Source organism: Peromyscus eremicus, chromosome 10, assembly GCF_949786415.1.
Source record: "Peromyscus eremicus chromosome 10, PerEre_H2_v1, whole genome shotgun sequence".
In the NCBI taxonomy this organism is placed as follows: domain Eukaryota; kingdom Metazoa; phylum Chordata; class Mammalia; order Rodentia; family Cricetidae; genus Peromyscus; species Peromyscus eremicus.
In genome coordinates, this window is record NC_081426.1 from 26668691 (window position 1) to 26696234 (window position 27544).

At 43.8% G+C, this 27544-nt stretch overlaps 1 protein-coding gene across 7 annotated transcripts in view; it reads left to right on the forward strand.

Moving 5' to 3' along the window:
- Positions 1 to 26800, forward strand: part of Rnf185 (ring finger protein 185) — a 44589-nt gene extending 17789 nt beyond the window's left edge. For 3 of the 7 annotated variants that reach the window (XM_059275626.1, XM_059275625.1, XM_059275629.1), the window contains exons 2-8: positions 313 to 447; positions 9181 to 9401; positions 12396 to 12414; positions 14761 to 14873; positions 16331 to 16385; positions 22505 to 22622; positions 24582 to 26800. In XM_059275626.1, coding sequence (XP_059131609.1) covers positions 9226 to 9401; positions 12396 to 12414; positions 14761 to 14873; positions 16331 to 16385; positions 22505 to 22622; positions 24582 to 24679 — 579 coding nt within the window. In that variant the 5' untranslated portion in view covers positions 313 to 447; positions 9181 to 9225 and the 3' untranslated portion in view covers positions 24680 to 26800. Of the gene's footprint in view, positions 1 to 312; positions 448 to 9180; positions 9402 to 12395; positions 12415 to 14760; positions 14874 to 16330; positions 16386 to 22504; positions 22623 to 24581 lie in introns of those variants that run through there. The other 4 variants (XM_059275631.1, XM_059275630.1, XM_059275632.1 and 1 more) reach the window with 2 other exon arrangements.
- Positions 26801 to 27544: the final 744 nt, after the last annotated feature.

The window sequence follows — 27544 nt, forward strand, 5'->3', positions numbered from 1 at the left end:
GTATCCTGAATGCCTGGCAAAAAATGAGAACTTTTAAAATAAATCTTAGAAGGTAGGGGAGGTTGAGAAAATAGGGAGATTATGAGGTACCAAAACCAGGACCAGTGCAGTCCCCAGAAAAAGAAGCCATCTGCTCAGCCTTCTCTGTCCTCCTGGACCTAAAAGATCATTCATGTCTTTGGTCCTGTATTTGGGGCCAGGTCTCACGAGCACTAGCCTTGGGACTTAAACACCATTTAGACTCTTGGATTTTACAGCTGGTTAATGTGTGTCCCAAGTTCCACTCAACCTACTTGTTTCTTCCCACTGCAGCCTTCTGAATGTGGCGTAGACATTCTTGGAATGCGAGTCTCATCTGTCTCCATGTGGTCCATCAGCAGCCTAAGCATCAGTGTAGACAGGCTCAGACATGCCAAGGCGCCTCGCAGAAAGCTCCCATGTGAACAAGTACGTGCCACAGGAACAAGCCCTTTGCTGGGAGCATGCTCAGATTTGTAATGAAGATTTTCATAATGAAGATTAGTGTCTTTTTTATATCTCTGTACACCTTGGCCTGGAATTTTTAGAGTTAAAAAGGAGTATAGGAGCTGGAATATAGTCAATTGTAGAATGCTTGCCTGGCATGCCCAAGGCCTGGGTTTTGTCCTAAGAAATTATGGGCATGGGGCCTTAAAAAGGAGCACATAAGCCAGGCATGGTAGTGCATGCCTTTAATCCCAGTGCTTGGGAGGCAGAGGCAGACTGATCTCTGAGTTCAAGACCAGCAAGTTCCAAGATAGCCAGGGCTACATAGAGAAACCCTGTCTTGGGGGAAAAAAGGAGCACATAAGACAGATGGTGGATTCCAAAATGCCTACAGTTCTCTAAAGCCTAAGAACTGAACACAAGAATGGGGATCAGTTCATTGATGATTGCTGCAAGGATAGTTAAGTCTTATATTCTCCCACTGTCCCATTCCTCAGGGGTGAGCCAGGGCAAGCAAACCAAAGAGTTGAGGATGTGGTCTTGCCACCTTTAAGCTTTAATTTCCTAATTAAGTATTGCAAATCTGCCTTAGTCTCGAAGCACCACTGTATATCACCCTAGACATCTCAAACTGAGGAATGTTTTTCAAAACTAGGTGTGTACTTGTTTACTAAGTGATCATTTATATCCCAGAGTGAGGACTGATCTGAGATCTCAACAGAGTTGTCCTCATCCCAGTTAGTTTTATTTTTATTTTCTTTTTTATGGCACAGGGTCTCTCTCTCTAGCCTAGGCTGGCTTTGAATTCACTGTGTGTCCCAAACTGGCCTCCTAGCTTGTGGTGATTCTCCTGCCTCAGTCTTCCAGGTGCTGAGATTATAAGCATGGGCCACCTCATCTGACTACCACTCCAATATATCTGACGTCTCTACAGTGCCTGAAGGTTGTACATTCTGAAGAACGGATTATTTTCCATCCCTCTCAAAAGCTGTGTGGTGCTAATGTTGCTGCTTGCTTTTAGTAGAGTTCTCCCCTTTTAGAACTGGGTTTCTGAAACTGTCTAACAGAAAGTATCATCTTAGGGTAAGGAAAATGTCACTGAGGAGGGCCTGGGAGTCAGATATCTTGGGAAAAGGTTGTCTTAGTTAGGGTTTCTTTTGCTCTGATGAAGCACCATGACCAAAAGCAACTTGGGGAGAAAAGGGTTTCTTTTGCTTACATTTCCATATCACAGTTCATCATCAAAAGAAGTCAAGGCAGAAACTTGGAGGCGGGAACTGAAACAGAGGCAATGGAGTTTGCTCTATTAAAGGCGGAGCTTGATCTATCAAAGGTGTATGCCACCACCACCTGGGGTCTGCCTGCTCTCTTATAGGACCCAGGACCTCCGGGTGGTACCTTCCACAATGGGCTGGGCCCACCCACATTCATCACTAATTAAGAAAATGCTCTACAGGCTTGCTCACAGCTTGTATGGAGGCATTTTCTCAATTTAGGGTCTCTCTGATTAGATGACTCTAGCTTTTGTTAAATTAATATAAAAATAGCCAGCACAGAGGTGCTGGGTTTTTTTTTTTTTTTTTAGGGAAAATAGCACATCTCGAGTGATTTTGATGGAGTCCTTATTAAGGATTCTTATCATTTAACCTTTTAGCTCTTCTGCTAAACTCCAAAGCCTCAGCTTGGTACCACTCTTCTTTGTGAACTTCCACTTGGTAGCAACACATATGACATGTAATTGTCACGGAATTGTTAGCTGCATGAATGGATGGATGAATGATGAGTTTGCTCTATATTTCATTCAGAGGGCACAAAAGTTACAGCAGTGAGTTTGAGGGCAAACAAAGACTGTGCATTTCATCTTATAAAGCTTCATGTTAATGAGGTAGCATATAAGAATGTAGTTGACATCATGCTGGTCTCCATAGTAAGTTCCAGGCCAACCAGGACTACATAATGAGACCCTGTCTGAAAGAATGTAGGTAGAGTGGTGGGGCTGGAGAGATAAGTGGTTAAGAGGACTGGCCTCTCTTCTAGAAGATCTAGATTTGATTCCCCATCACCCACATGGCAGCTCAGGCCATCTTCTGTCGTGTGCAGGCACCAGGCATACATGTGGTGCACAGATACACATGCAGGCAAAATACTCACATGCATAAAATAAAATTTAAATTTAAATGTAGACTGGGGCTGGAGAGATGGCTCCATAGTTAAGAGCACTTGCTGTTCTTCCAGAAGACCCAGGTTCGGTTCCCAGCACCCATACTTGCTGTCTATAAGAATATAAAGTGTCTTAATAATTGTGTTGGAAAGTCTAAATTTGGCACTGGATGGTAGGCAAAGTCTTAGGCAAGTCCTTTAACCTCCCCGGCTTAATGTTCTTAACTGTAAAATAGAGTGAGGATCAGAAGCAGTAATAGATAGACTTGAAACTGGAATATGCTTCAGGTGAACAGTAATGAATGGTTGGGTACAGTGGTACATGCCTTTAGTCCCAGCACAGATGAAGTTGAAGTAGGAGGATCACTTAAGCCCAGAAGTTCAAGATCAGCCCCAATGAGGTTGCTATGTTGGTGAGGTCAGAGTCTGTAGGTTCTGTAGGGACCAAGATTGATTTTTTAGCAGCTCAGCAATGCTTAGGCCCTATTCCCTTCTTACTTTGTCTGGTGTCTGGCCAACCAGGACCTGTATTTTCTGGCTACTGCCCTAGTCCTACAGGACCCATGAGGCTGTCGCCACATTCTTTTGTTCTGTGGGTGCTCAGTAGATAGCCCCAAAGGGATGCTACTCATCTCTTCTTGTACATGGGGTTAGGGAGGAGATAGAGGAGAGGAGAGGTTCAGAGATGAGTATGTAGCTTTGGAACCCAGAATTCCAGAGGGATTTGTGAGCAGCCAGCCTGGCAGTTGACCAAAACCAGTCATGTGTGCTTGCACCCACTCATTCAGCAGTTATCTGAGTGCCTACTGGGATGAGGCCCAAGGAAGGGAATTAGAATAAGAGTGATGTGATCTGTTCAGTTGACATGTATAAGCCTGTGTTGGTATCTGGCCTGCTGCATGACTGCTACACCCTGCAGACTGGGCTGTTGCTGTCTCCTGACTGTTCCCACCTGAACACCCATCTTTACCCCAGTTTTCCCATATACCTGTGAAGGGTAGATTGAGCCACGCAGAACCTTGTTGGATCCAGGTAGGATGTTGTGGGAGCCCGTCTTCAGGTTTCCTAGTGCTTTACCCAGCAGGTCTTCATAGAGAGGATGATTGGACCACGGGCCTGAGTGCAGGTGTCTGAGATGGTCTGCACTTGGCTGTGTTGGAGGGAAGTCTTTTGCTCCACCCTTTGGCATTTCTATAAATACCCTAGGGCAGAGACAGTTAGGGCCCATTGGAATAGGTTCCAGGCCCTCGAGGCTATCCTGTACTTTCTGTTTATCTCCACACTCTAAATCCTTCTATCTAATAGTTCCTGCTGCTCCTACTCAAGAGCACTCTGGGGAAATGTGGGGGTGGTGGGTAGCCCTCCCACAGGATGTGTTCATCTTAAGTGGTGCATATGTGGTAGCAATAGCCCCCTCCCACTTTGGTTTGCCTTCCAGATCACTGACCTTAGTAGACCTGTACTTACTTTTCAGGGGACAAAAGAAATTAATTAGTTAATTTATTTCTTGAGATAAGATCTCATGTATCCCGAGTTGACTTCAGATTTACTGTGTAGCCAAGAATGACCTTGAACTTCTGATCCACTTGCTTCTACCTCCCAGGTTTTGTGATTATAGGTGTGTGCCACTATGCCTGATTTTAGGTGGTGCTGGAAATCAAACCCAGTGTTTGATGCATGCTAGGCAGATACTCTGCCAACTGGGCTATATGCCCAGCTCTAGAGAAAAGAAATTTAAACCACAGCTAGGCAGTAGTAGAGTCAAAGCTTGAATTTAGAGCTTTTCAGGATTGGGGAAAATGTAGACATATGGATACATTTACTATACTAGACACATGGATACTGCTATACTGGTCTGATTTCAAAAGTAATATATTAAAAATGTGACATAACTGGGCATGGTGGTGCACACCTTTAATCTCAGCACTCAGGAGGCAGAGGCAGGTGGATTTTTATGAGTTCGAGGCCAGCCTGGTCTACAGAGCTAGTTCCAGGACAGCCAGGGCTACACAAAGAAACCCTGTCTTGAAAAACAAAAATAAACAAGTGAAAATAAAGGTTAAAAAAATTTAAAGACATGTCCTAAAATTTATGATTTATGTAACAAATGTAATATATATACATTTACTTCCTTTTAAAAAAGTTATTGTAAAAGTAACAACAGGCTTGTTATAATACATTAAAATAGGATAAGAATATAAAAGTTCAAAGTTCCTAGTCCTCATAATACCAGAAGTAATTGACAGATTAGTATTGCTTTCTAGACATTTTGTGTGTGTGTGTGTGTGTGTGTGTGTGTGTGTGTGTGTGTTTTTGCATGTATAAATTTTAACTCAAAAGTTCATAAATATACTTTTTGCAATTTGGCTTTTTAAAAATTCCTTTTATTACAGAAAGTTTCAAAATATACATAAAATAGAATACTACATAATCCTAACACATCAATTTTTTCTCTTTTTTTGCGGGGGAGAGGGGCAGTGTTTCAGTGTTTCAGTGTTTCGAGACAGGGTTTCTCTGTGCATCCCTGGCTGTCCTGGAACTCGCTTTGTAGACCAGGCTGGCCTGGAACTCAGAGATGGGCCTGCCTCTGCCTCCTGAGTGCTGGGATTTAAGACATGCACCGCCACTGCCCATCATTTGTTTCTAATAGCCAACTTATTTGTTCGTTTCATCTACACACACCTACATACACATTGCAGGTATGTGGAGGCTAGTGTGGATGTCAGGTGCCTTCCTCAGTCAGTCTCCACTTCATTTTTTTGAGCCAGGGTCTCTCACTGAACGTGGAACTCACAGATTCTACTAGACTAGTCTGACCAGTGAGCTCAAGGGCTCTGTCTATCTCCACACCCGTAGCACTGGGGTTACTGGCACACACCATCGCACCTGGCGTTTTTTGTGGGTGTTGGTTACGCTGCGGCTCTCGTGGCTGGCTGCCACCTGCGGCAGCCATGCCAGCGGAGGAAGGTGCTGATCAGAAGAATCACAAGCCATGGTTACCTTTCTAGAGCTTTATTGGGAGAGAGGGAGGGAGGGAGGGAGAGAGAGAGGGAGAGGGAGAGGGAGAGGGGGGAGAGAGGGGGAGAGAGGGAGAAGGGGAGAGAGGGAGGGGGAGAGGGAGAGAGAGAGAGAGAGAGAGAGAGAGAGAGAGAGAGAGAGAGAAAAACAGAGAAACAGAGAAACAGAGAAACAGAAACAGACCACCCGGAGGGAAGAGAACGGAAGGAGAGAGTGCAGAAAGGAAGAGAACGCACAGAGGGCACACCCACTTTTTAGGCTGGGACTCTGTTGCAGGTTGGTGACGTAATTAAGGACATAATCCTTACACTTAGGCCTTAAAATTTGAGCAAGAAGCACTTTATTGACTGACCCATCTCCCCAGCCTCATTCTGGAATATTTTCAAGTAAGTCCCAAATATCCTATTCTTTAGTAAATATTTTGTGTGTCTCTCTGGCGTGTGTGTGTGTGTGTGTGTGTGTGTGTGTGTGTGTGTGTGTGTGTAGGTGAGTGTCCTTCTGCAGGAGCTGTCTTGTTTTTTGACTAGGGGTCTCTCGTTGGTTGGCCCGGAGTTGGCCTGATTAGGCTAGGTTGGCTGGCCAGCAAGCCCCAGGAACCCTCCCAGCATTGGGGTTACAGTTGTATCCGACTATGCCTGATGATTTTACATGGCTCTATGGATCAAACTCGGGCCTTAGTGCTTGCATACCAAGCACTTTACTGACCGAGACATCTCTCCAGCCCAGATGGTAATTTTTTTAAAGTTACAGAGCATAGCCATACCCAACAAAATTAACAATAATTCTGCCAAGAAAAACAAAACAGATGCTCATTAGGTTGAGACACAAAATGGAACAAGCAGTCCGTTCTTCAGACCTTAGAGATTTCCCCAGCTAAGCCTTTGGACCAGGGTGGACAGGCCATCCCAAATGGGAGCTGACCTTGGAAATATTGTTAGCCTCTGCTGGGCTATTTAATAAACTCTTTCCTCTCACTACTCAGAAACTGAGACTGTACTCAGTCAATTTCTTTCTTTGTATTTTAATTTTTAAACTACATTTACTTGTTTATTGTGTATGGTGTATGTGCAGGATGGGGGCATGCTTATCATGGCACCATGAGGTCAGAGACCAGCTTGCTAGAGTTGGTTCTACCATGTGGGTCCAGGGATCAAACTCAGGTTATCAGACTTAGCAGCAAGTGCCTTTACCAGCTGAGTGGACTCTTTGGCCCTCAATCAGTTTCTTACAAGACATACTTCCCTGAAAAATAAGTGATAAAGCTCTGATTCTTTAGCAGTTTAAAAATAACATTTTCTAATACCTCAGAACACATTTTTAAGACTGCTTAAATATGTTTTTCCTTGATTATAGTCCTAATTAGTGGGCTGGGTGTGGTGGTCATACCTTTAATTCCAGCGCTTAAGAGGCAGGAATCCCTGTGAGTTTCAGGCCAGTCTGGGCTACACAGAGAGACCCTGTCTCAAAAGAAGTTTAAAAAAAAAAGGGGGGGGGGGTGGTACACGCCTGTAAGCTCAACACTTGGGAGGCAGAGGCAGGTGGATCTCTGTGAGTTCAAGGCCAGACTGGTCTACAGAGTGAGTTCCAGGACACAGAGAAACCCAGAAAACAACAACAACAACAAAACCCACTTCTTTGTGTGACTGATTTTTTTTTTTTTTCTCAGTTGACAATTCTCTAAATGTCCAGAGTACTAACTGGTGTTATAGGCATGTGTCACCATACCCAGCTAGTTCTTAATTTTAAAAGTTTTTTTTTTTTTCCAAACAAGGAGGTTATTGGGGACATAGCTCAGTGGTTAAGAGCACTTGTTGCTCTTGCCACAGGGCCTGGGTTCTGTTCCCACCACCCATATGTATGGTGGCTCACAACTATCCATAACTCTAGTTCCAAGGGATCTGATTCCCTCTTCTGACCTACATGGACACCGGGTGTACATGTGGTACAAATAAATATCTACAGACAAAACAGTCATATGTATAAAATGAAATAAATCTCAAAAAGATTTTCTTCAGCAAGGAAACGCTGGGTTTGTTTGGGGATGTCTATAGCTCAGTGGTGGAGTGCCTAGTGTTTAGCTAGCGTGTGTGAGGGCCTACATTTATTCCCCAGTACATCACACACACACACACACACACACACACACACACACACACACACACACACACAGAGTTATAAAAGAGGAGGAAGGTCTTGGATCTGAGGCTAGCAAGACACTGATACAGTCAGCAGCCAGCTGCCCTTCTGGGACATCACGTAAAATGATGTAACTGAGTGAAAAAGTGGTGGCGAGCCGGCCTCGCTCCCTGCTCAAGTCGCTAAGCTGCTGTTGTAGCGAGAGCTGCTCATGAGCCCCAAGCTCTGAGTCTGCCCTGTGAAGAAGCAGTGGAAGGTTTCTTGGTCTGAGAAAACCAGCTTTTGGGATTTCATCTTTTCTTGCTTTGGAAGCTGAAATCAATCAAGGTGGTCTTCGGGTACCCCCGTGGTGAGTCCTCACTTTACACATGGGAAAAGCATAGCAGGAAAAAGTGTGGTTCCTAGCAAGCTGGAGGCCGGGCTGAGTCTAAGCTTCAGTTCTCTGACTGTGGTAACCACCCAGTATTTCCTGCTTCTAATTTCTGAGATAATAAGGGCAACCCAGTGAGGCTCCTGACAGGTTGAGTGCACTCAGAATTCCTGGGTATCCCTTGAATGGATCTCATTATCTTTCCCTGGCTTCTTTGATTTGGAATTGATGGTCAACAGTGCTATGTTTCCACTGGCTATTAGTGACCAGCTTTGTCTATGGTGATGCTGTGGTTTGAATACAAATAGTGTGCACCGTGAATCCTGGTCTCAAACCCACAGTACTCAGTTAACCAGATAACTCAGTCTGATGTTTCCTGAAGTGATCAGGATTGCCCAGAGCATGAGTGTGCAGGATGACCTTGAGTGGTATGGGATAGACAACTTTTTCTTCACTGACATGACTTCCTCTTTAAGTGTGTTGGTAAATTTAGAATAAGTAAGGTAAGTGGTATTCCAGCTGGTAGAAAGTGTCAAAGACCATCATCTGGGTGCTCCAAGCTTCCTAATCTTTCACAGTCACAGGAAATTCTTCATATTCTGCTATATATCAATTACAGTCGAGTAAAGTCTGTTCTCCTGGCCTGGTCAACATAAAAGTTGTCCAAAATTAAAAGATAGCTTGACAGTTCCACTTAGTATTTAATGGAGCATATATTTATCGACTGGTGTGGTTAATACAGGAGAATGTAAATATAAACAGGGGAACTTCTGTTGAGAACCTTCTAGAGGCTGCTCAGTATTTTTGCAGTTTGTGTTTTGTTTTATGAGATGTGTTTTGGGCTATATTCATGAGCAACTCATAAGAAGTGCATAGCCCTACAGCTACTGTCCCTGCAACCCTCTGGGAAAATCTGCTCCCAAATTCAATCCTAATGATTGCTTGGAGCTGAGAGAAGATGGAGGCATTGGCATGGAAGCCGTGAGAAGCAGGCTGCAGCAATGAGCAATCCAGTGCTTTCTGTCTTCCAGGATTGTCTTGAAAATCTTCACTGAAATCTTTGCTGGCGGCCAACAATGGCAAGTAAGGGGCCCTCGGCCTCTGCATCCCCTGAGAATTCCAGTGCAGGGGGCCCCAGTGGCAGCAGCAACGGCACTGGTGAGAGTGGAGGGCAGGACAGTACCTTTGAGTGCAACATATGCCTGGACACAGCCAAGGATGCTGTCATCAGCCTGTGCGGCCACCTCTTCTGGTGAGGACCCCTCCTGCCACCTCTGTGGACACCCTGGGCAAATGTCTCACTTTAGACAGAAGATGCTTCGAGCAGATGTCTCCCTCATACTGAGTCCTGGTACACTCAGACCCAAGGGACAAGAAGCCTCAGTTTCTGTCCCAGCTCTACTGCCGAAGGTCTGGTAACCTTGGGCAAATCCTCTTTCCATCCTGATGTCTTCCTATATCTCCAATAGTAACCCCATGTAGTGAACATTACTGCCACTTGCTGTGCTGAGCCTACGGACAGATTGCATAGTGGTTTTGAGCAAGAACTGTGTAGCCAGACTTCCCCCTTTTCCGACTTGACTCTGCCACTTCCCTACTGGACGACCTTAGACAGAGTGCTTACATGCACTCTGCCTCATTTTACAGGCTTATTTATGAGTGTTACGTGAGTGGACCAAAAATAGTAAACATGTTAAAAGAGCACATAGCATGTGTGCTAGCTACGATGGTAATTATTCTGTATTTAATGTATATGTTGTGAAATGAAGCAGCAAGGTCAGTGTCCTCCTGGTCTCAGTGTTTATAGAACTCCCTTCTGCCTCTGAGAACTTAGGTGAGTGTTGAGTAGTGGTTGTTTTTTTCTATTGAGATGTTGAGCTAGACTTTGAAGGGTAGGGAGAAACCTTGAAAGCTGAGGGGAAATAATGGCAAATACGATGAAGGTGTGTGCCAGCCCAAAGCAGTCAGTTCCTGGGGATGGATATGTGCACTGTCGGTTCATCTGAGTCCCTGAGGCTATTGTCCTCCTCTCAACAGAACCCGGGATGGGGAGTGGATATGTTAGGAAATAAGAATGGCTGTGGAGGAGTGGACCAGATTATCAAACCTAGGGGATATAGAGCTGATTGATGTTTTTGTGCAGAAATATGGTGAAGAAGGCAATTTGGAGGAGTAAATTCTCAGCAATATAAAAGAAATTTATTGGTGAATTAGTAGACTAGAGCAGAGGTTTTTGTATTTGAGATTTTTGCCTTAATTGTTTTGTATAGATAGACCAAAATGACAGAATTAAGAGACAGAATACCGTTAGAAAAAACAGATTCGAAGATGAAGCAGATGCGTCCAGACCATAGTGTCTTTAGGCAAATCTGTTTCTTCTCTGCATATCACCTTCCTCTTTTCTATAAAGTAGGAATGGTTATATCTCCTGGTGACCATCCAATGACAAGAAAAAAAGTCAACTCAGCCACTCCCTTGACACACAGTAGTTGCTTCATAAATGGGAAGAATCTTCATCATTAGTTTTGTTCATTTGGATTTTGAGACAGGGTTGATATGTAGACCAGGCTGACCTGAAATTCTAGCACTCCTTTTGCCTCTGCCTCTGGATTCGTGCTTTTATTATAACCGTAAGCTTTGCTCTGAAGGTCATTCATTCACCGACACTTCTCCCTATAATTAAGGGAGCTCTAGAGGAGTCCTGTGATTTGAGGTGCCCCATAAGCTCAGTGTTGGATTCAGATATGAGGCAGCCCTTATGTCTAGGAAACTGCATTTGTTGGTGAAACTAGCCTCATTCAGGGATTGAGAGAAGCACTGTCTGCTTAGGCCACAGTTTTATTCATCTAGAAAAGGCACATGATATGTGAAAGACACCATGGCTGCCACATAGTAAGTTGTAGGAGTATTTGTTGACTAACTTATTAATAAGAAAGAAAAGAAATACTAAAAATCTGGAATTGAATAATTTTCCCTTAGTATTATAATGTCATGTTTTTTATGCAGTGCTAAGTATTGAAGAGGCAGTAGAGAGTTTTAGTCCTGATGTCAGTTACATGTTTCTATACCTTGGCTTTCTCTTTTAAAAATGAGACACTGGAGCCAGGGGTATGGTACACACCTGTAATCCTAGCACCCTGAAGGGAGCTGAGGAGGTGACTCAGTGGTTAAGAGCACTAGGTGCTCTTATAGCGGACCCAGGTTTGATTCTCAGAATCTGCATGGTGGGTAACAACCATCTGTCACTTCAGTTCCAGGGGATTCAACAACCTGTGGGCACCTGGTACATATGTGGTCCACAGACATACATGTAAGCAAACACTCATAGACATAAAAATAAACAAGTAAAATAAACCTAGAACTCTGACGTCTGAGGCAGAGGATCATGAGTCTGAAGCCAGTCCGGGCTACATGGTAAGACTCTGAATTCAAATAAATAAATAATTAAAAGGAAAGAAAAGCCATGTTGGGCAGCAGCTCTGTAAGATGAAAGTAACCTTTTCCCGAGTAGCCTCTCCGTCCTTTCCATTACAAAGATGTTTTAAGTAGGCCTGGACTTTTGAACCACTTCTTGCCAGAAAAGCAGTTTGTTTAAAATGGTTCTGAAATAACAGAGAATCCATATATCACTTGTGAGCCCAAGGAGGCTGTGAACCTGCTGACATTGGTGCAAATGACAAGTATGTTCATATTGTCATGTGCTACATGACAGTGCTGACTTTTCCTGCAGAGAATACCTGACTTTTATTGGATTCCTTCAGCGCCTGTAATCTCTCCAAGACTAACCTGTGAATAAATTGGGCCTGGGCGGTCTAGGCAATGGGAGTCTGCTTTTGTGGTAGAGTTTGGACTGGAGACTGGAGTCTTAACTTTTACTCTCGTTTTTTTTCTTGTGGGTTTAGCCTTTTCTTATCTATTGTTGTTTTAAGACAGGGTCTCCTGTAGCCTAGGCTGTATCCATTCTCACTGTGTAATTGATGATGACCTTGAACTCCTGATCCTCCCCTGCCCCTACCTCCCTAGTGTTGAGGTTACAGATGTATGCCTCTGTATCCAGTTTAACCCTCCCTACCTTTTCCTGTCTGTGATGCCAGTAATCCCTGTGAAACCTCACTGGGGTTACAGCACCCCAGTTACCCATTCTGATGTCTTTCCCTATTCATGGAGTGTTTCTGCTAATGAAAGCATTTTTCTCCTTCTTCCTGCTTTCCTTCCTGATGGCTGGCCGCCCTGGGGACTCTGCTAGTTGGCCGTGTTTGCATCAGGTAAGATGTACTTTATTTTACTTTGTCTTTCATCAGCTAGAGTTGCACAAGACATCCTCGTCTCAAGGGACTACTGTCAGAAGCTGCAATCTCCCTTGCTTCTGGGCTCAGTTGCCCTTTTTATACACCTGCCCATTGACAAGTATTTGATGTAATAGGAGGACATATCATACCTGGGTTGGTCCTGATTCTGCCAATAATAGAATAGCCATTATGGCCTTGGCTGACCACCACTTTCTGTGTCTCAGTGATTCATTTGCAAATGGGTTGGGTTTGATAATGTTAGGACCTTTTTGTTTTATTTTTGTTTTGAAACCACATGTATCCCAAGCTATATCCTCAAACTCACTATGTAGTGGAGGATAACCTTGAAATCTTCCTGCCTCAAAGTGCTGGAATTACTGGTGTGCACCACAATTCCCACTTCATGTTGTGTTAGGAACCCAGGATGTCTTGTGTGCTAAGCAATTGATCTGCTAACTAAGCCACATCCTTAGCTATTAGATCATTTTTTTGTTTCTGAGCTTTTATATTTATAAAAGATAACTTCTGGGCTAGAGAGAGAGTTCAGTGGTTAGGAATGCTTGCTGCCCTTGCAGAGGACCAATTCCAGTTCCTAGTACCTGTAACTCCAGCTCCAGTGGCTCCAACACACCTCTGTGGGTACACACACAAACACACACACACACACACACACACACACACACACACGCACACACACGCGCGCGCGCACACACACACACACACACACACACACCAACACATACGGAGATGAAAATAAAATTTGAAGAAGTAAAAAGATAGCTCCTTTCATATCAGTACACCTCTCTTTGCTGAAAGATCTTGAAATTATTGAGAAGAGTTAAACTTTTGTTGACAATAGATAGCTTTTGCAGATAATTTATTATGAAAACCAGTTAGTGTTCACTAAGAACTGGGTTTGGCATTGGCAAGTGGATATGAACAGTCACAACCAGGTGACGATCTCCGTGGGTGTCAGAAGTACAGCAGCACACTCTTTGGTGGCTTAGAGAGTGTAGGGGGTGGACAGGGACTAGACTGCTCTGTGTCCTCATAGGAGAAAGAAGAGAGAGCTAGGGATGAGCATTCTGACCCAAACGAACCTGGAAGAATAGACTTGGCAGAACATGTTGGTGTGAGCACTGAGAGATCATGTAACTTAGGTTTTGGAGCAATTGACAGGTGAGAAATGTGGAATATAAAATCATGAGATGCTGCTATTTCTGTATCCCTGAGTCTTTGGCTCATATTCATATAATGAACTTTATATCTTCATGTCTAGAGATGCAGTTTATGTCCTAAAATAATATCGAGGGGCTGGGGCATAGTTCATTCATAGTGTGAATACTCTTTATGTGCAAGACTCTGAGTTTATCTCCTAGTGCTAAAAATAAATAAAGGTTGAGAAAATATACATAAACTATCCAGTGCCCATAAAGAGGTCACAAGTTAGGTGTGGTGACATACTCCTATAATTCCAGTACTTAGGAAGCCAAAGGTGTGATGATTAAGAATTCAACATCATCTTCAAATACATGAGACTCTGCCTCAAAAAAATAAAAAGGAAAAAATACAAGTATAACATTTTAAAAATAATCTTTTGTTCATTTTTAAGAAAGTAAAATAAAAATGTTTTAACATAAAACATTAATAAAGTTTAGATAATAAGCAAAATCTATCCCTTAACACAATACTAAGTGACCCAAAAATGATTAACACATCCATGTGCTGATGTCAGGTTGCACCATTGGGGAAATACTGTAAAGATGAAAAAATTGGAGATGGAGAGATGGCTTAGCAATTAAGAGCACATATTGCTCTTCCAGAGGACCCAAGTGCAGTTCCTAGTACCCATATTCACAACTACCTGTAATTCCAGCTTCAGATTACTCTTCGGGCCTCCGAGGGTGTGCATATTTGTTTGCACATAACCCCACCCTCCACTGACGTACATAATTAAAAATAAGGTAAATTATTTTTAAGAAATCACAGAAAGGCGCTATAATGATGATATGATTGATCCTGAATGTAAGTTCTGTTCACCCCAGGATCCTCCCTGGAGGCCTCAGGCTTGCAATTCCTTCTTCTGTACGGCTCACAGTCCTGGAGAGTAACAGAAAGACAGAGCTTGTTTAGTTACTAGTATTTAAAGGCAATTTTGATTTTATCCCCAATACATATTTTTCAATGCTAGGAACAGAGATCAGGTTCCAGTTCCCAACTGCTGTTTCCCATTTTAAGGACTCTGGCTTCCCCTTCACACACTGTACTTAACTGAAAATGGGGCAGCACTGGACCAGTCTTGTATTTTTCTTTCACTTGCAGTGGTTGGAGACCAGACCTAACAGACAAGTGTGTCCAGTTTGCAAAGCTGGAATCAGCCGGGACAAGGTCATCCCACTCTATGGCAGGGGCAGCACCGGGCAGCAGGATCCCAGGTAAAGACTGCATCTGATACACACTTCCTACTTGGGGGTGAATTCAATCTATTTAGCACTCTAACCCTTGGCTGCTTGATTTTGAGCCATTTTGGTCAAGATGAGGGTCACCTGGGAAGGGTAAGGCTTGAGAGAGGAGAGGAGCCAAGCTGCCATGTGCTGGCCTGTGTAGATAGCTGCTCGGGGTCATCTACTAGCAGGCAGCCAGTTGGCTGGTTCCCTGCAGTGTCCAAGATATCATGATAGCAAGTGTGCAGAGTGTTGAGAAAGCACTTCTTACACTGGGAAGCAGGAGCATGCCTATGGAGTGGGGTTGCAGCACCAATGAATGTGACTTTAGGAAGACAGGGACCAGGAAGTGTGAGTGGCTTTTTCGGGGGTTGGGTTTTCAGAAATGTAGGTAGCCTTCTTGGTCTGGCATCTGTACTTTTTCAGAAGAATATCTTAATTTTTCTAGCACTTCACCTGACTCCTCATCTCCTGTCTATCAGACACACTGAATTTCTCTTAAAGGGTTTATCCTTTTACATTTGTCACACTTGTATTTGCTCTGTGTCTTTTACTCTCCCTGGTCCTACTCAAACTACCTCCCTACTTCCTGCAGCCTTTTCTTGATTCCTGCCTGTATTTTATGAAACCTTGAAGTTCCCTCCTTGAAGTGATCTTCTCCATCTGAATTGCCCTCAGCCGTATTCCTGTCACACACTAATGCTCCCATCCTATATTGTGATTGATTGGGTCTCTCCTGAAATTAGCATCATCTCAAGAGTATTAGTATTGTTGCATCCTGCCTAGTGCCTAATGTGAAATAAATTCTCAGTCAAGCTATTTAGGTGAGTGATAGGAGGGTCTGAGAACTAGAGGCAAAAGTAAAAGATAGCATGAGGTACTAGCCCAAGAGTAATGGAGGCCAAACTGAAGTTATAGGGGCAGATCAGAGAGACCTTGAGCCCTAACCCTCTTACCTGACAATCCATCCTTTATTTTAGTCTGGCTTGGGACCTCTGGCACCCATGAGCTCATATCAAGCAGTCCCAGGGAAGGCAACTAGCCATCTTTCATAACCATCCTGGGTCAAGATCTCTGTTGCAAGAATAGGCTGTGCAATCTGATGGCTTCTCAGAACAAGCTGGTTTTCCTGGTTTGAGGTAGAATGGAGTTAAGCCGGCATTTGGTTAAGCCAGCACGGTTTTTTGTTTGTTTGGTTTTTCAAGACAAGGTTTCTGTTTAACTGTGGCTGTCCTGGAACTCTCTCTGTAGACCAGGCTGGCCTCAAACCCAGAGATCCGCCTGCCTCTGTCTCCCGAGTGCTGGGATTACAGGTGTACACCACTACCACCCGGCACAGTAGTTTTATGTGTTGAGCAGGAGAGTGGCCCAAACCCTGTTGGTCAGTCCTCACAGAGAGCAACTCACAATATCCTGTGATGGCCTTACTTTGTACAATTCCTTTTCAGAGAGAAGACTCCTCCTCGTCCTCAAGGCCAGAGGCCGGAGCCCGAAAATAGAGGGGTGAGGAACATTCTAGAAGCTTTTAGAAGTGTGCATGTGGCTTTTGTAACTTATCTGTTGACTTTGCAGTTTTTCTCCTTGCTTTAGAACAAGGAGAAAAGTTGTAAAGGAAAATTTATAAAGTACAGAAAAGAGGCAAGCAGGAGAAGTCCTAGAACCACTCATCCAGAGATAGCCATTGGGAGCATTTGGGCCTGTTTTCTCATCTTCCTTTACTATATATGTGTGTGTGTGTGCTATATGTGTGTGCATGCATGTGTGTATGTATGTGCTTATTAATTTCTATATGCATGATTATTGATTGTACATTTACATATTTATTTCTTAGATATTTTTTAATTTATTTATTTATTTATTTTTGGTTTTTCGCGACAGGGTTTCTCTGTGTAGTTTTGAAGCCTGTCCTGTAACTCACTCGGTAACCCAGGCTGGTCTCGAACTCACAGAGATCCGCCTGGCTCTGCCTCCCGAGTGCTGGGATTAAAGGCATGTGCCGCCACCACCACCTGACTTTAAATTTAACTTTTACTTTATTATTGTTGTGTGTATATGGTGGCGGGGGGCATGTGTGTAGAGGTGAGAGGATAACTTTGGGGAGTTGGTTCCCTCCTTCCATCATGGGCTCTGGAGATGGAACTTAGGTCATCAGTCTTCATGGCAAGCACTTTACCACCAGATTGTCTTTCCAGCCTGATTTCTTGGATTTTTGAGATAGGGTCCCACTATGTAACCCAGGCTGGTCTGGAACTCATGATCATCCTGCCTCAGTCTCCCAGAGCTGGTGTTATAGACATAGGCCACCATGCCTGGCTTACTTTTGTTTTTTGCTTTTTTTTTTTTTTTTTTTTGGTTTTTCGAGACAGGGTTTCTCTGTGTTGCTTTGCGCCTTTCCTGGGACTCACTTGGTAACCCAGGCTGGCCTCGAACTCACAGAGATCCGCCTGGCTCTGCCTCCCGAGTGCTGGGATTAAAGGCGTGCGCCACCACCGCCTGGCTATGTTTTTTGCTTTTTTATATGTAGTTAATTTCTTTCTTTATTTCTATTTTATGTGCAGGTGTTTTGCCTGCATGTACATCTGTGTGAGGGTGCCAGATCCTCTGGAACTGGAGTTACAGTCACTTGTGAGCTGCCATGTGGGTGCCGAGAATTGAACCAAGGTCCTCTGGAAGAGCAGCCAGTGCTCTTAACCACTGAGCCATCTCTTCAGCCCCCCTTTATTTTTACTTTTTTACAATATGTGGCCCTTATTTTCTAATTCTTAAAATTTCATCTGTTCTACAGATACTAGGTACCTTAATGTACTCTGGTCATTATTTTGGCAGTGGCAGTTTATCAGTGAACCTAGCAAATGGTCTCTGCCCTCATGGAATGTACCCATGAGAGCTGGGATTTCAGCAGTGCAGTTTACAGGATTACTAAGACCCGAAGTCAATTAGCAGCTGATGCTCAATTGTGTAGATCTAATGTAATGGCAACTATTGTGTTATGGGACACTTAGCTACTACCTCTGCTGTCTTAAACATACTCAGATAAACATACTTATTTTATTATGATAAATTCTTAGAATTACTGACTTAGAATTACTCAAAATATGTACACATTTAAATAAAATTTTAGTCTTTTTTTTTTAAATAGCAATTTCTTGTTAAAATATTAATGAAGCTGAGAATGTAGCTCATGGCCAGCATAGTAGCAGTCAGGCAGGCATGGTGCTGGAGCGCAGTACCTTTGAGCTTACATACTTAAATATAAGCAAGAAGCAGAGAGAGCTAACTGGAAATGCCTCAAGTCTTTTGAAACCTCAAAGCCCACCCCCCCAGTGACACACCTCTTCCTAATCTTTCACAAACAGTTCCAACAACTAGGGACCAAACCATTCAACTCTGAACCTATAGGGGCCATTCTCATTCAAACCACTTACCTAGTGAGTTCAGGACCAGTCTGGGATATATAAAACTGTCTCAGAAAAATCAATTAAAAACTTAAAAATGTACATTAATGAAAATTTAAAGGAAAATTGTTTACTTGAACTGTTAGAATCCTAGAAACAAGTATATACTAATTTCTATGGTTCTCTTCATTTATATACCATATATTCTTTTTAATTTTATTATAAATTATGTGTTTGTAGTGGGTATGTACATGATTGTAAGATGCTAGAGGCATCATATTCCATTGAAGCTAGAGCTGAAGACAGTTTTGAACTACCGAACATGGGTGCTGGGAACTAAACTCAGGTCCTGTACAAGAACAGTTTGTCATCTTAGTCATGAGCCATGTCTCCAGCCTATATATTCTGATTTTTATGTCACTCTCACAATTCTGTTAACTGCTTTCACATTTAATTTTGGCAGTATATTTCATGATATTCTAAACAAAATATCTTCAAAATGTCATTGTATGTTCTTTTTAATATTGTGTTTTAGAGAGATGTTTGTTCATATTCTAGTTTTTTAAATTGTTTTTATCATTTATTTATGTATATGTGAGGGTGTTCCCTCTAGAGACCAAAAAAGGGCATGGGATCTCTGGAATCTGGAATTATAGGTGGTTGTGAGCTGCCTGAGTGGGTGCTGGGAACTGAACTCTGGTCTCTGAAAGAGCAAGAAATACTCTTCACCATAAAGAGCGTCTTGGCCATCTCTAGCCCAGTCTTTGTATTTTGAGAGAGTGTCTCCATATACGGTATACAGCCATATACAGCTTGAACTCGGCCTCTCCAGGGTTTGGTTATAGGTATATGCCACCACGCTCAGCTTTTTTGTTGTTATTTTTTTTGTTTTGTTTTGTTTTGGTTTTGGCTGTTGTTTAATTTTTTAATTTTCTTTTATCTTACTGTCTTTTTTTGAGGCAGAGTCTCACATATCTTAGGCTGGCCTAAAACTCGGTATGTAATAGAGAATAACCTTGAACTTGTGGTTCTCCCTGCCTGCACTTCTCCAGTGCTAGGGATCAGACCCAGAGCTTTGTGCATTCTAGGCAGCTCTACTCAACCAAGCTACACCTCGAGCCCTCTTGGTCCTCTTTATTGAAGGCTACCATGTATTTCCACCAGAAAGAGAGAGTGCGTGTGTGTACGAGTGTGAACGAAGTGTCCTGGGTATTAAATCAAGGGGTCAAGTGTGCTAGGTAACACTGTACTGCTGAGCTGTATCACTGCCCTTCCATTGAATTTTGATTCTGTACAATTTCCGTTAATCATTAAAGGGCCTTAGAGTTGCTCACAGATTTTACTGTTTAAATGATACTACGATAATCTATGTACACATCCTTTTTTTCACTTGAATTGGTGCGTTTTTTAAATTTAATTTTATTTTTGAGACAGGGTTTCTCTGTGTAGCCCTGGCTGTCCTGAAACTTGCTCTGTAGACCAGGCTAGCTTTGAACTCCGCCTGCCCTTACCTCCCAAGTGCTGGGATTAAAGGCATGCTCCACCAACACCCTGCTTAACTGGTACTAGGAGTCTCAGTATTATAAGGTCGAGGATCTGATGGAAATTGGGGGTCTTTTTTACTATATTAAGAGTTTTGCTGGCCGAGCGTGGTGGCGCACGCCTTTAATCCCAGCACTCGGGAGGCAGAGCCAGGCGGATCTCTGTGAGTTCGAGGCCAGCCTGGGCTACCAAGTGAGTTCCAGGAGAGGCGCAAAGCTACACAGAGAAACCCTGTCTCGAAAAACAAAACAAACCCCCCCCCCAAAAAAAAAAAAGAGTTTTGCTAGTTGGTGGTGGTGTGTACCTTTAATCCCAGCACTTGGGAGGCAGAAGCAGCAGATATCTGAGTTTGAGGCCAGCCTGGTCTATATAATAAATTCCAGGACAGCCAGGGCTACACAGAGAAACCTTGTCTCAAAAAACTAAAAAAAAAAAAAAAAGGGGGGGGGCGGGTTGTATGCATGATCTCATTTATAAACCCATGTAAAGGGGATAACTAACTGAGGGACAAATATATGTAGTGTGTGGTGTGCCTGTCCAGGAGCACACAGAGCCAACACCCAACCTGGATGTTACCGAAGTCCTTGCTCTTGACTGCTGGACAGCAGCCCTTTACCTTCTCAGGCTCAACTTGTTCAAGCAGCATTAGCAACCAACAGAAATCAAAGACCCCAGGAAGCCAGAGGCTTTAGCCCTAATGGCCTAGGGCAGACTTCTAGTGTTAGAAGCACCTGCAGCTGCTGGTAGTCTAGTCTGTCTTTTTTTTAAGGTCTCACTGTGAAGCCATCTTTGCTAGCTAGACCTCAGTCTATAGTCCAGGCTGGCCTTGAACTCACAGAGATCCTCCTGTCTCTGCCTCCCAAGTGCTGGGATTAAAGGTGTGTGCCACCATACCTGTCACCCCACACCCTGTCTTTCTATTATTTCATCATTTGTTCTGAAGAGATCACCAGAGGTACAGAGGAAGGCAAAGAATTTGTAAGTTGTACACGGTGACTAAGTTTGCTCTATGGATAAAGGCTCTTGTCATGCAAGCCCGGTGACCTTTGTTCGGTCCCTAGAACTCACATAGATGAAAAGAGAGAACTGACTCCACAAAGTTGTCCTCTTACCTCATGTGCACTGTGACACGTGTGTAATGCACATAGGAGTACTATACACAACAATAACATATCTTTTTAAGTTTGAATTTTCAGATCGGATTGGCCAAATTTAGTCTTTTGTAAAATGCTAATGCAAGAATTAAACATAAGCTTACCCTTGGAGGTACTAATCTGTAATTCCAGCACTCAGGATCCTGAGGCAGGAGCATTACAAATGTGAGGCCAGCCCAAGCTACTTAGTGAGATCCTGTCAGAATAGGGAGAAGGGAAAGGAAAGGCCAGGTTTGTGTGTCCTGTGCCAGGAGACCTTGCACTCAGACAGAGACTACTTCCTAGCAGTGCCGTTGTTCTTCTGAGTCTGTCCTTGGAAAGATCATGTGTGGTGAATGTGTTGGGGGAAGAAACCAAGGCGCTCTCCAAACTGCTGACAGTGGCTATTTAGGCAGATCAGTGACTTACTTTCTTATGACAAGTACTTATTATTCTCCCCATCCCTCCTGTCCCTATTTCCTATGAGCTAGGATCACAGTACCACACCCACGTTTCTGTATTAATCAGAAAAAAATAAAATATTCTAAATATTTACAATTTTATGTGACATGGGAATTTTCTGTGTGTGTTTTGTTTCTGTTTTTGTTGGGGGAGTCTTGTTATATAGACCAGGCTGAGCTGATAAGGAACTACCATCACTTAGCCTAAAATAATTTTTTTAAGACAAGGTCCTGTCATGTATCCCAAGCTGGCTTTGAACTCCATACTAGCTGAGGATAATCTGGAACTTCTGATCCTCCTATGTCTATTTTGTGAGTGCTGTGATTATAGGTGTGTGCCACCATGCCCAACTATGCAATGCTTTGGAGCAAACCAAGGTTCGAAAACTCAGCTCTATCTGCAGCCCCTGAAGGTTTTAGGGGAAATACTTACACATATATTGACAACATACTCATATTTTCATGTACGGGTGTTTAAGCAGTTTGACAGTTTAAGTCACAAGAAGGTTTTCTGTCTTGTTGAATAAAAGAGCACCAGGGTCCTTGGAGAACATGCTGCAAGATTTTGTTTGACCAATCAGAATTCCATTTTTTTTATATAATCCCATGTGTATATTCTGTAATATAACACCATTAATTACAGCTCCTTTTATGAGACGTAGAAAACTTGTCACTGCTTATAGTATGTAGTTTGTGATGTTCCTTTGCATTTGGGTATGGGACTGATTGTCAGTGGTGTATTATAAATAGCATGTAGGAAATTTTACTGGCTAATATGGAACCCTGGAATATGATCTAACCCCATATAAATGATCTAAACACGCTGACAACAGTGTGTTTCACTTTTGGTCAGAATGGGCCCTTTTTGCACCGTTTATAGCTCCTTAGATTGGAGCTAAGGCTAGAAGGTGAGATGTGCCTCTCGAGTCCCTTTCCTCTTGGGCCTGGGTGGGAGGAAGAGCTGAGGCCCTAGTTTGTAACAGAAGGACAAGAAGAAAACATGGGTGCCACATGCACTGTGGTGTAAGACATTGTTTGAGAAATGTGGGATAAATCTGCCTATTTTTCTTAATTGCTTTTCTTCTCCACAGGGATTTCAAGGATTTGGATTTGGAGATGGTGGCTTTCAGATGTCTTTTGGAATAGGAGCATTTCCATTTGGGATATTTGCCACAGCATTTAACATAAACGATGGTCGGCCTCCTCCAGGTAAGCCCCATTTCTTTAAAAAACATCATGAACATATCCTGCTGGAAAACTCCTTGGAATTCAGCAGTATAGAAGTTACAGATAATTGTCAGTACATGCATATCAGACTTCCCAAAATCTCTTAAATTCTTTGCAGATTACCACACCCATCCAGTGATTCTGAGCACTTGCCCTGTGTTCGGTATATCAGGGATGCTATATGTTATAGTACAAGCTGAGGGGCTCATCACCTGCACTCCAATACCTACGCAGTTAGCTGCTTTGTAGATCAGAAAATTCTCAGGAGTGACTCCAAGACATAGCCCATGACCATTAAACGAAAAATGATAAACACTACCTAGTTAATGAAAAGTTTAATTCTAGCCAGGCGGTGGTGGCACATGCCTTTAATCCCAGCACTCGGGAGGCAGAGGCAGGTGGATCTCTTGTGAGTTCAAGGCCAGCCTGGTCTACCAAGTGAGTTCCAGGAAAGGTGCAAAACTACACAGAGAAACCCTGTCTCAAAAAACCAAAAAAAAGTTTAATTCTACACCTGTGCTCCCCCACAAACACATACACTTTGACCATTTGGGGCCAGGGAGAAGTGAAATGTTAGGGCCTCCTGTTCCCTGACATCTCTGCCCAGCTTCTCTCAGGACACAAAATGGTGCTGATACTTCAAACTTCAAAGCCTCAAAGTTTTGATACTTCAAAACTTCAGAGCTTTGGGAACTGTGTTTATATCTGTCACCTGCTGCTATATTTCTCCCTTTGGCCACTTGTCTATAACTGCTGCATTCAGAGTACAGCAAGGAAGCAAGGTGTGTGCTTGACTCCATTATACTCTGATGCCTAAGCCACCACCCATGTCATGGAGCCTATAAAAGATGGCTTGGTCAGTTGAGCCCTGCTTATAGTCATTAGAGCCTCCTGGGCCCTGAGTACAGTATGAGGAACAGAAGTGACCAGTGTAGCTCTGGTCAGGAACTTGTGCTCTCAATATGATCAAACACTCAGAAATCATCAAAGCTATTCCCTGCTTCATCTGATTCCTTGAACATAGAAGGCGATAAACCTCTTGGTGGCCTGCCTGCATGAGTGTTTATCAGAGCAACCAACTTTGAGGGAATGACATGCAACCCACAAAATGCTGGGCACTACTCCATAGCTTATCTGCCTGGAATGTCTCTCTGCTGTTCACACATTGTTTTCTCAGCGGAAGGGGACCCCAAAGGGCAGGATGTGATTTGCCTTAAAGGAAAGACAGATCCCTATTGTGGCAACAGGAACTTCCGACTGGCTCAATGCTTTCTGTTGTGGTCCAGCATTCAGACTGGATCTCCCCCAGTTCATTCCCAGCCAGGCTGGGCTCTGGATCAGTTTTTCTTTGTCATGTTTGGTATGATTTGCACAGCCTGGACGTGGATTCTGTCACCTTCCTTCCTCTACAGTCTGAGCAGAGAACTCTATCGAGTAGAGTTTCTCACTCAGTCTCCTTCTACCTTGCCATATGATTCCTGGGCCCTGGTTCTCTTCTGGAAAAAGCAGACACACAGACAGGCAGAGAGACATTTGGAATAGTGTGCAAAGAGGCAGGAGAGTGCTGCTCACATGTGAGCCCTTATGGTCTCAGAAGGCCCATGTTCTGCTTCTGCTGCTGCTGTTTTAAATGAGACCCACTAAGTAGCACCGTGCATACGGCAGCATAGAGAAGACGGGCAAGAGGGTCCCTGTTCCTGCAGGGTTTCCTCCTAGTCCCCTGGCTCACTTGCATGTGCAGGACAGCTCTTCTGGAGATCAAGGCCTCATTGTAGTAGTTCACTTGTTTTTGTTTGGGGTCCTATTATTTGAAGTTTGGGAGTCTTTTCATTGCAGGATTCTGTTTTTGTAACAAGACAAAGATTCATCCACTCCATTTGTGGCCCCAATAGGCAGCATGCACAGCCTTCTGACAAAGTCTCTTCCTTCTTGTCTCTCTAGCTGTCCCTGGGACACCCCAGTATGTGGATGAGCAGTTCCTGTCACGTCTCTTCCTGTTTGTAGCCCTGGTGATCATGTTCTGGCTCCTGATCGCCTAATACAGGACCCCTGTTTGCATCTACAGCAGCACCTCTGGACTGATGTGCCACACCCACTCCTGGTGTTTGACTTGTTTAATCTCGACCCCTGGAATCAAGGGTCAGAAGCACATCAAGGAGTCTTGCTTCTCCATTAGAGCTTTGGAACTCAAAACCAGTTGGCAAGGAATCCCCAGTTTCACCACTGCTGTAAACACCCTTCTATAACCTCAGGTCTTATGTTGAATCACTTCTCATGGGTGACAATGTGAAGTCCTGTTCCAGCCTTCTCAGCAGGTCCCAGCTCTACACAGGGAAGAGATGGGAAGAAAGAAACAGAGTTTCTTTCACCAGAACTTTATATTACAAAAATGAAGGGATGAACCAAATGGTATTTATGGAAACTTACTTTCACCTGTTTAAATACCCTTGGTAAGTGGCCTCTACTCCTATTCTGAGAGATTCCCTTCCAGATCCCAGTGCTGCTCTGCCTGCCCTCCTGCCCTCCCGCCCTCCCCTTCCTCAGCAAAGACAGAAGAATTACTGCCCTGCCCCAAGAAGGTCATAATTGTAGCACCAGAAGCTGAAGATGCTGTGGGACCTTACCAGAGACTCTGGTCTTTGATTGCTCTGGGCCTCATTCAGTGTCTTGGCCCTCGAAAGCAGCTTGAGTGACTGACTGCCTGGTTTCCTGGTAGATTGTCCCTGGTGTCACTTGGCTCAGATTTCCCGTCAGCTTTCTCCTCTAGACTACCGCTGAATTTGAACCAACTACTCTGCTTCAGAGCTTTGATGCAGGGACAGCAGGACAAGTATCCCTGCCCCTAGGCTATAGAAGCCTGAGTAACCCTCTCTCAGAACTTGCCCAGAGAAACTAGAGGCTTTCTCAGGTCAGCCAGCTGCATGTAGAACTACCATCCTCAGAAGCCATTGTCCTTTTTAAATGCATTCAGGACTCTCATTCCACCTGCAGTCCCTGATGTTGGTATAGCTTGATGGATTTACCTGAAAACTCCTTGAATGTCTGCTGAACCCAGGGACACATGAGGCTCCTGAGCAAGCAACCCCTGGTGATATGTAAAAGCAAAGGACCACAGTGATACACTATGGTCTTCCTTACTCTTCCCACATATCGATTTGTTCTTGAAATTCATAAGCTGCTTCCTCTGACCTGATTGTGGGAGTGTGGTGCCAGGCAGGAGAAGAGTTCACCTGCTCAGACGGTTCTTGCTCTGCCTATGAGCCTTCATCTTAGAAATGTCTCTTACTGGAGACCTCAGCAGGGCGGCAAGATAAACTTCTACTGGACCCCTTTGTTGACTTCTTCAGCACCCACTGCCCCAGCAATAACAGAAACTGGGTGGTGATTTTTCTAGATATGGCTCTCCATAATCTATGGAATCCTAGACTTTGAGGATGATGAGAGAGCCCTCCTCCTCACTCACGGTCCCCACCTGCCAATGCCAGTGTTAGTATCGAAATGGATACAGTATGAAGTATTGAGTAGGAGGGTGGTTTGGCAAATCCAGCTGGTAAGAATAAGCAACTTTATAATGTGCTGACAGACTTTAAATATTCTGTGTCACTTGGAAATCCCCAGTCCCAGGGGCCCCTGGAGTGTCTCTGTTCTAGAGAGAATTGGTAGAATCCCTCAGTGTGGTGTAGCCTTAAGTGGTAGAGGGAAAACTTAAGCCAATGAACACAAAAGAAATGAGTTTCCAAAAGAAAGGAAAGAAGAGTTTTGAGTAGTGGAGTAAATCATTTGGAATCTGGTGAAATGGAATGAGCCCAGGTGTGCACTCAGCAAAGGCATCCCAGGAGCATGCCACTAACAAAGCTGGGATGGCCATGTGCCCTTTGTGAACATTACAGGGCTATACACCTGCCGGCAGCTGAGGCAGGAGAGCCAACTTGGGAGTCCCTTCTCCTTGGTAGGCTATACTCTTTAGGCTCACCACTCGTCCTGTAGCCAAATCAGCTTTCCCTTCTTTGTTTTGTATGTCCTCAGCCTCCACCTTTCTGCCACCCCCATGGACAAGGACAGTCAGAAAATGGGAACATGTAAGGCAGCATACCTTGACGAGCCACTGATTTTCACTGTTGTGAAAGCAATTTGATTTAGAATTAAATGGTTTTACATTACTGTGAGTGTGGACTCTGTGTTTTGGGGTGTTAGTGGCTGGGGAGTGGGCACACTGGTTTGGCTCCTGGAAACACCTGTCTAGTCTAGTAAAGTTAATGTCTTCAAACACACATTGACAAGGAATGCTGAGAAGAGTGAACTAGAGGTCTAGCTGCCCGTGACAGGTAGCCCCAGGCCGGACAAATGCATGGAATTCCTAAGTCTGCAAACACGAAACTGCCATGATGATGCAAGCTTAGCTTGTGTCTTGCCTTGAGTGTGCCATGTAGAGAAATCCCAGGTTACTCGTTGTTAAAATAGCTCCCTGTGTTGAGGTATAGGGCAGGAAGGCCCACAAGCCAATGCCTCTCCCTGAAGCAGAGAGTATGCCCTCCTTGAGATTGCTCGCTAATGTGTGGCATGAAATAGAGGTTGATGAAGTTATGAATTTGTCTCAGCTTCAGGCTCCAAAACACCAAAGCTACAGGTCATACCCTCTAAAAAAAAAAACCATATTTCTTCCTCTTAGGCTTCTACCTAACAGTGACCAGGATCTAGCAGGAGAATGTAGAGGTAAGGAAACTTCAGAATAGGCCTGTTGGCACAAGCCTATAATCCCAACTACTCAGGAGACTGAGAGGCGGGAGGATAAAAAGTCCAGTGAGGTGAAATGCCTCAGACTAGTAAAGGTATTCACTACCAAGCCTGACAACTTGAGCTTGACCTCTGGGACCTGTAGGGTGGGTGAAAAGAGAGAACCAAGT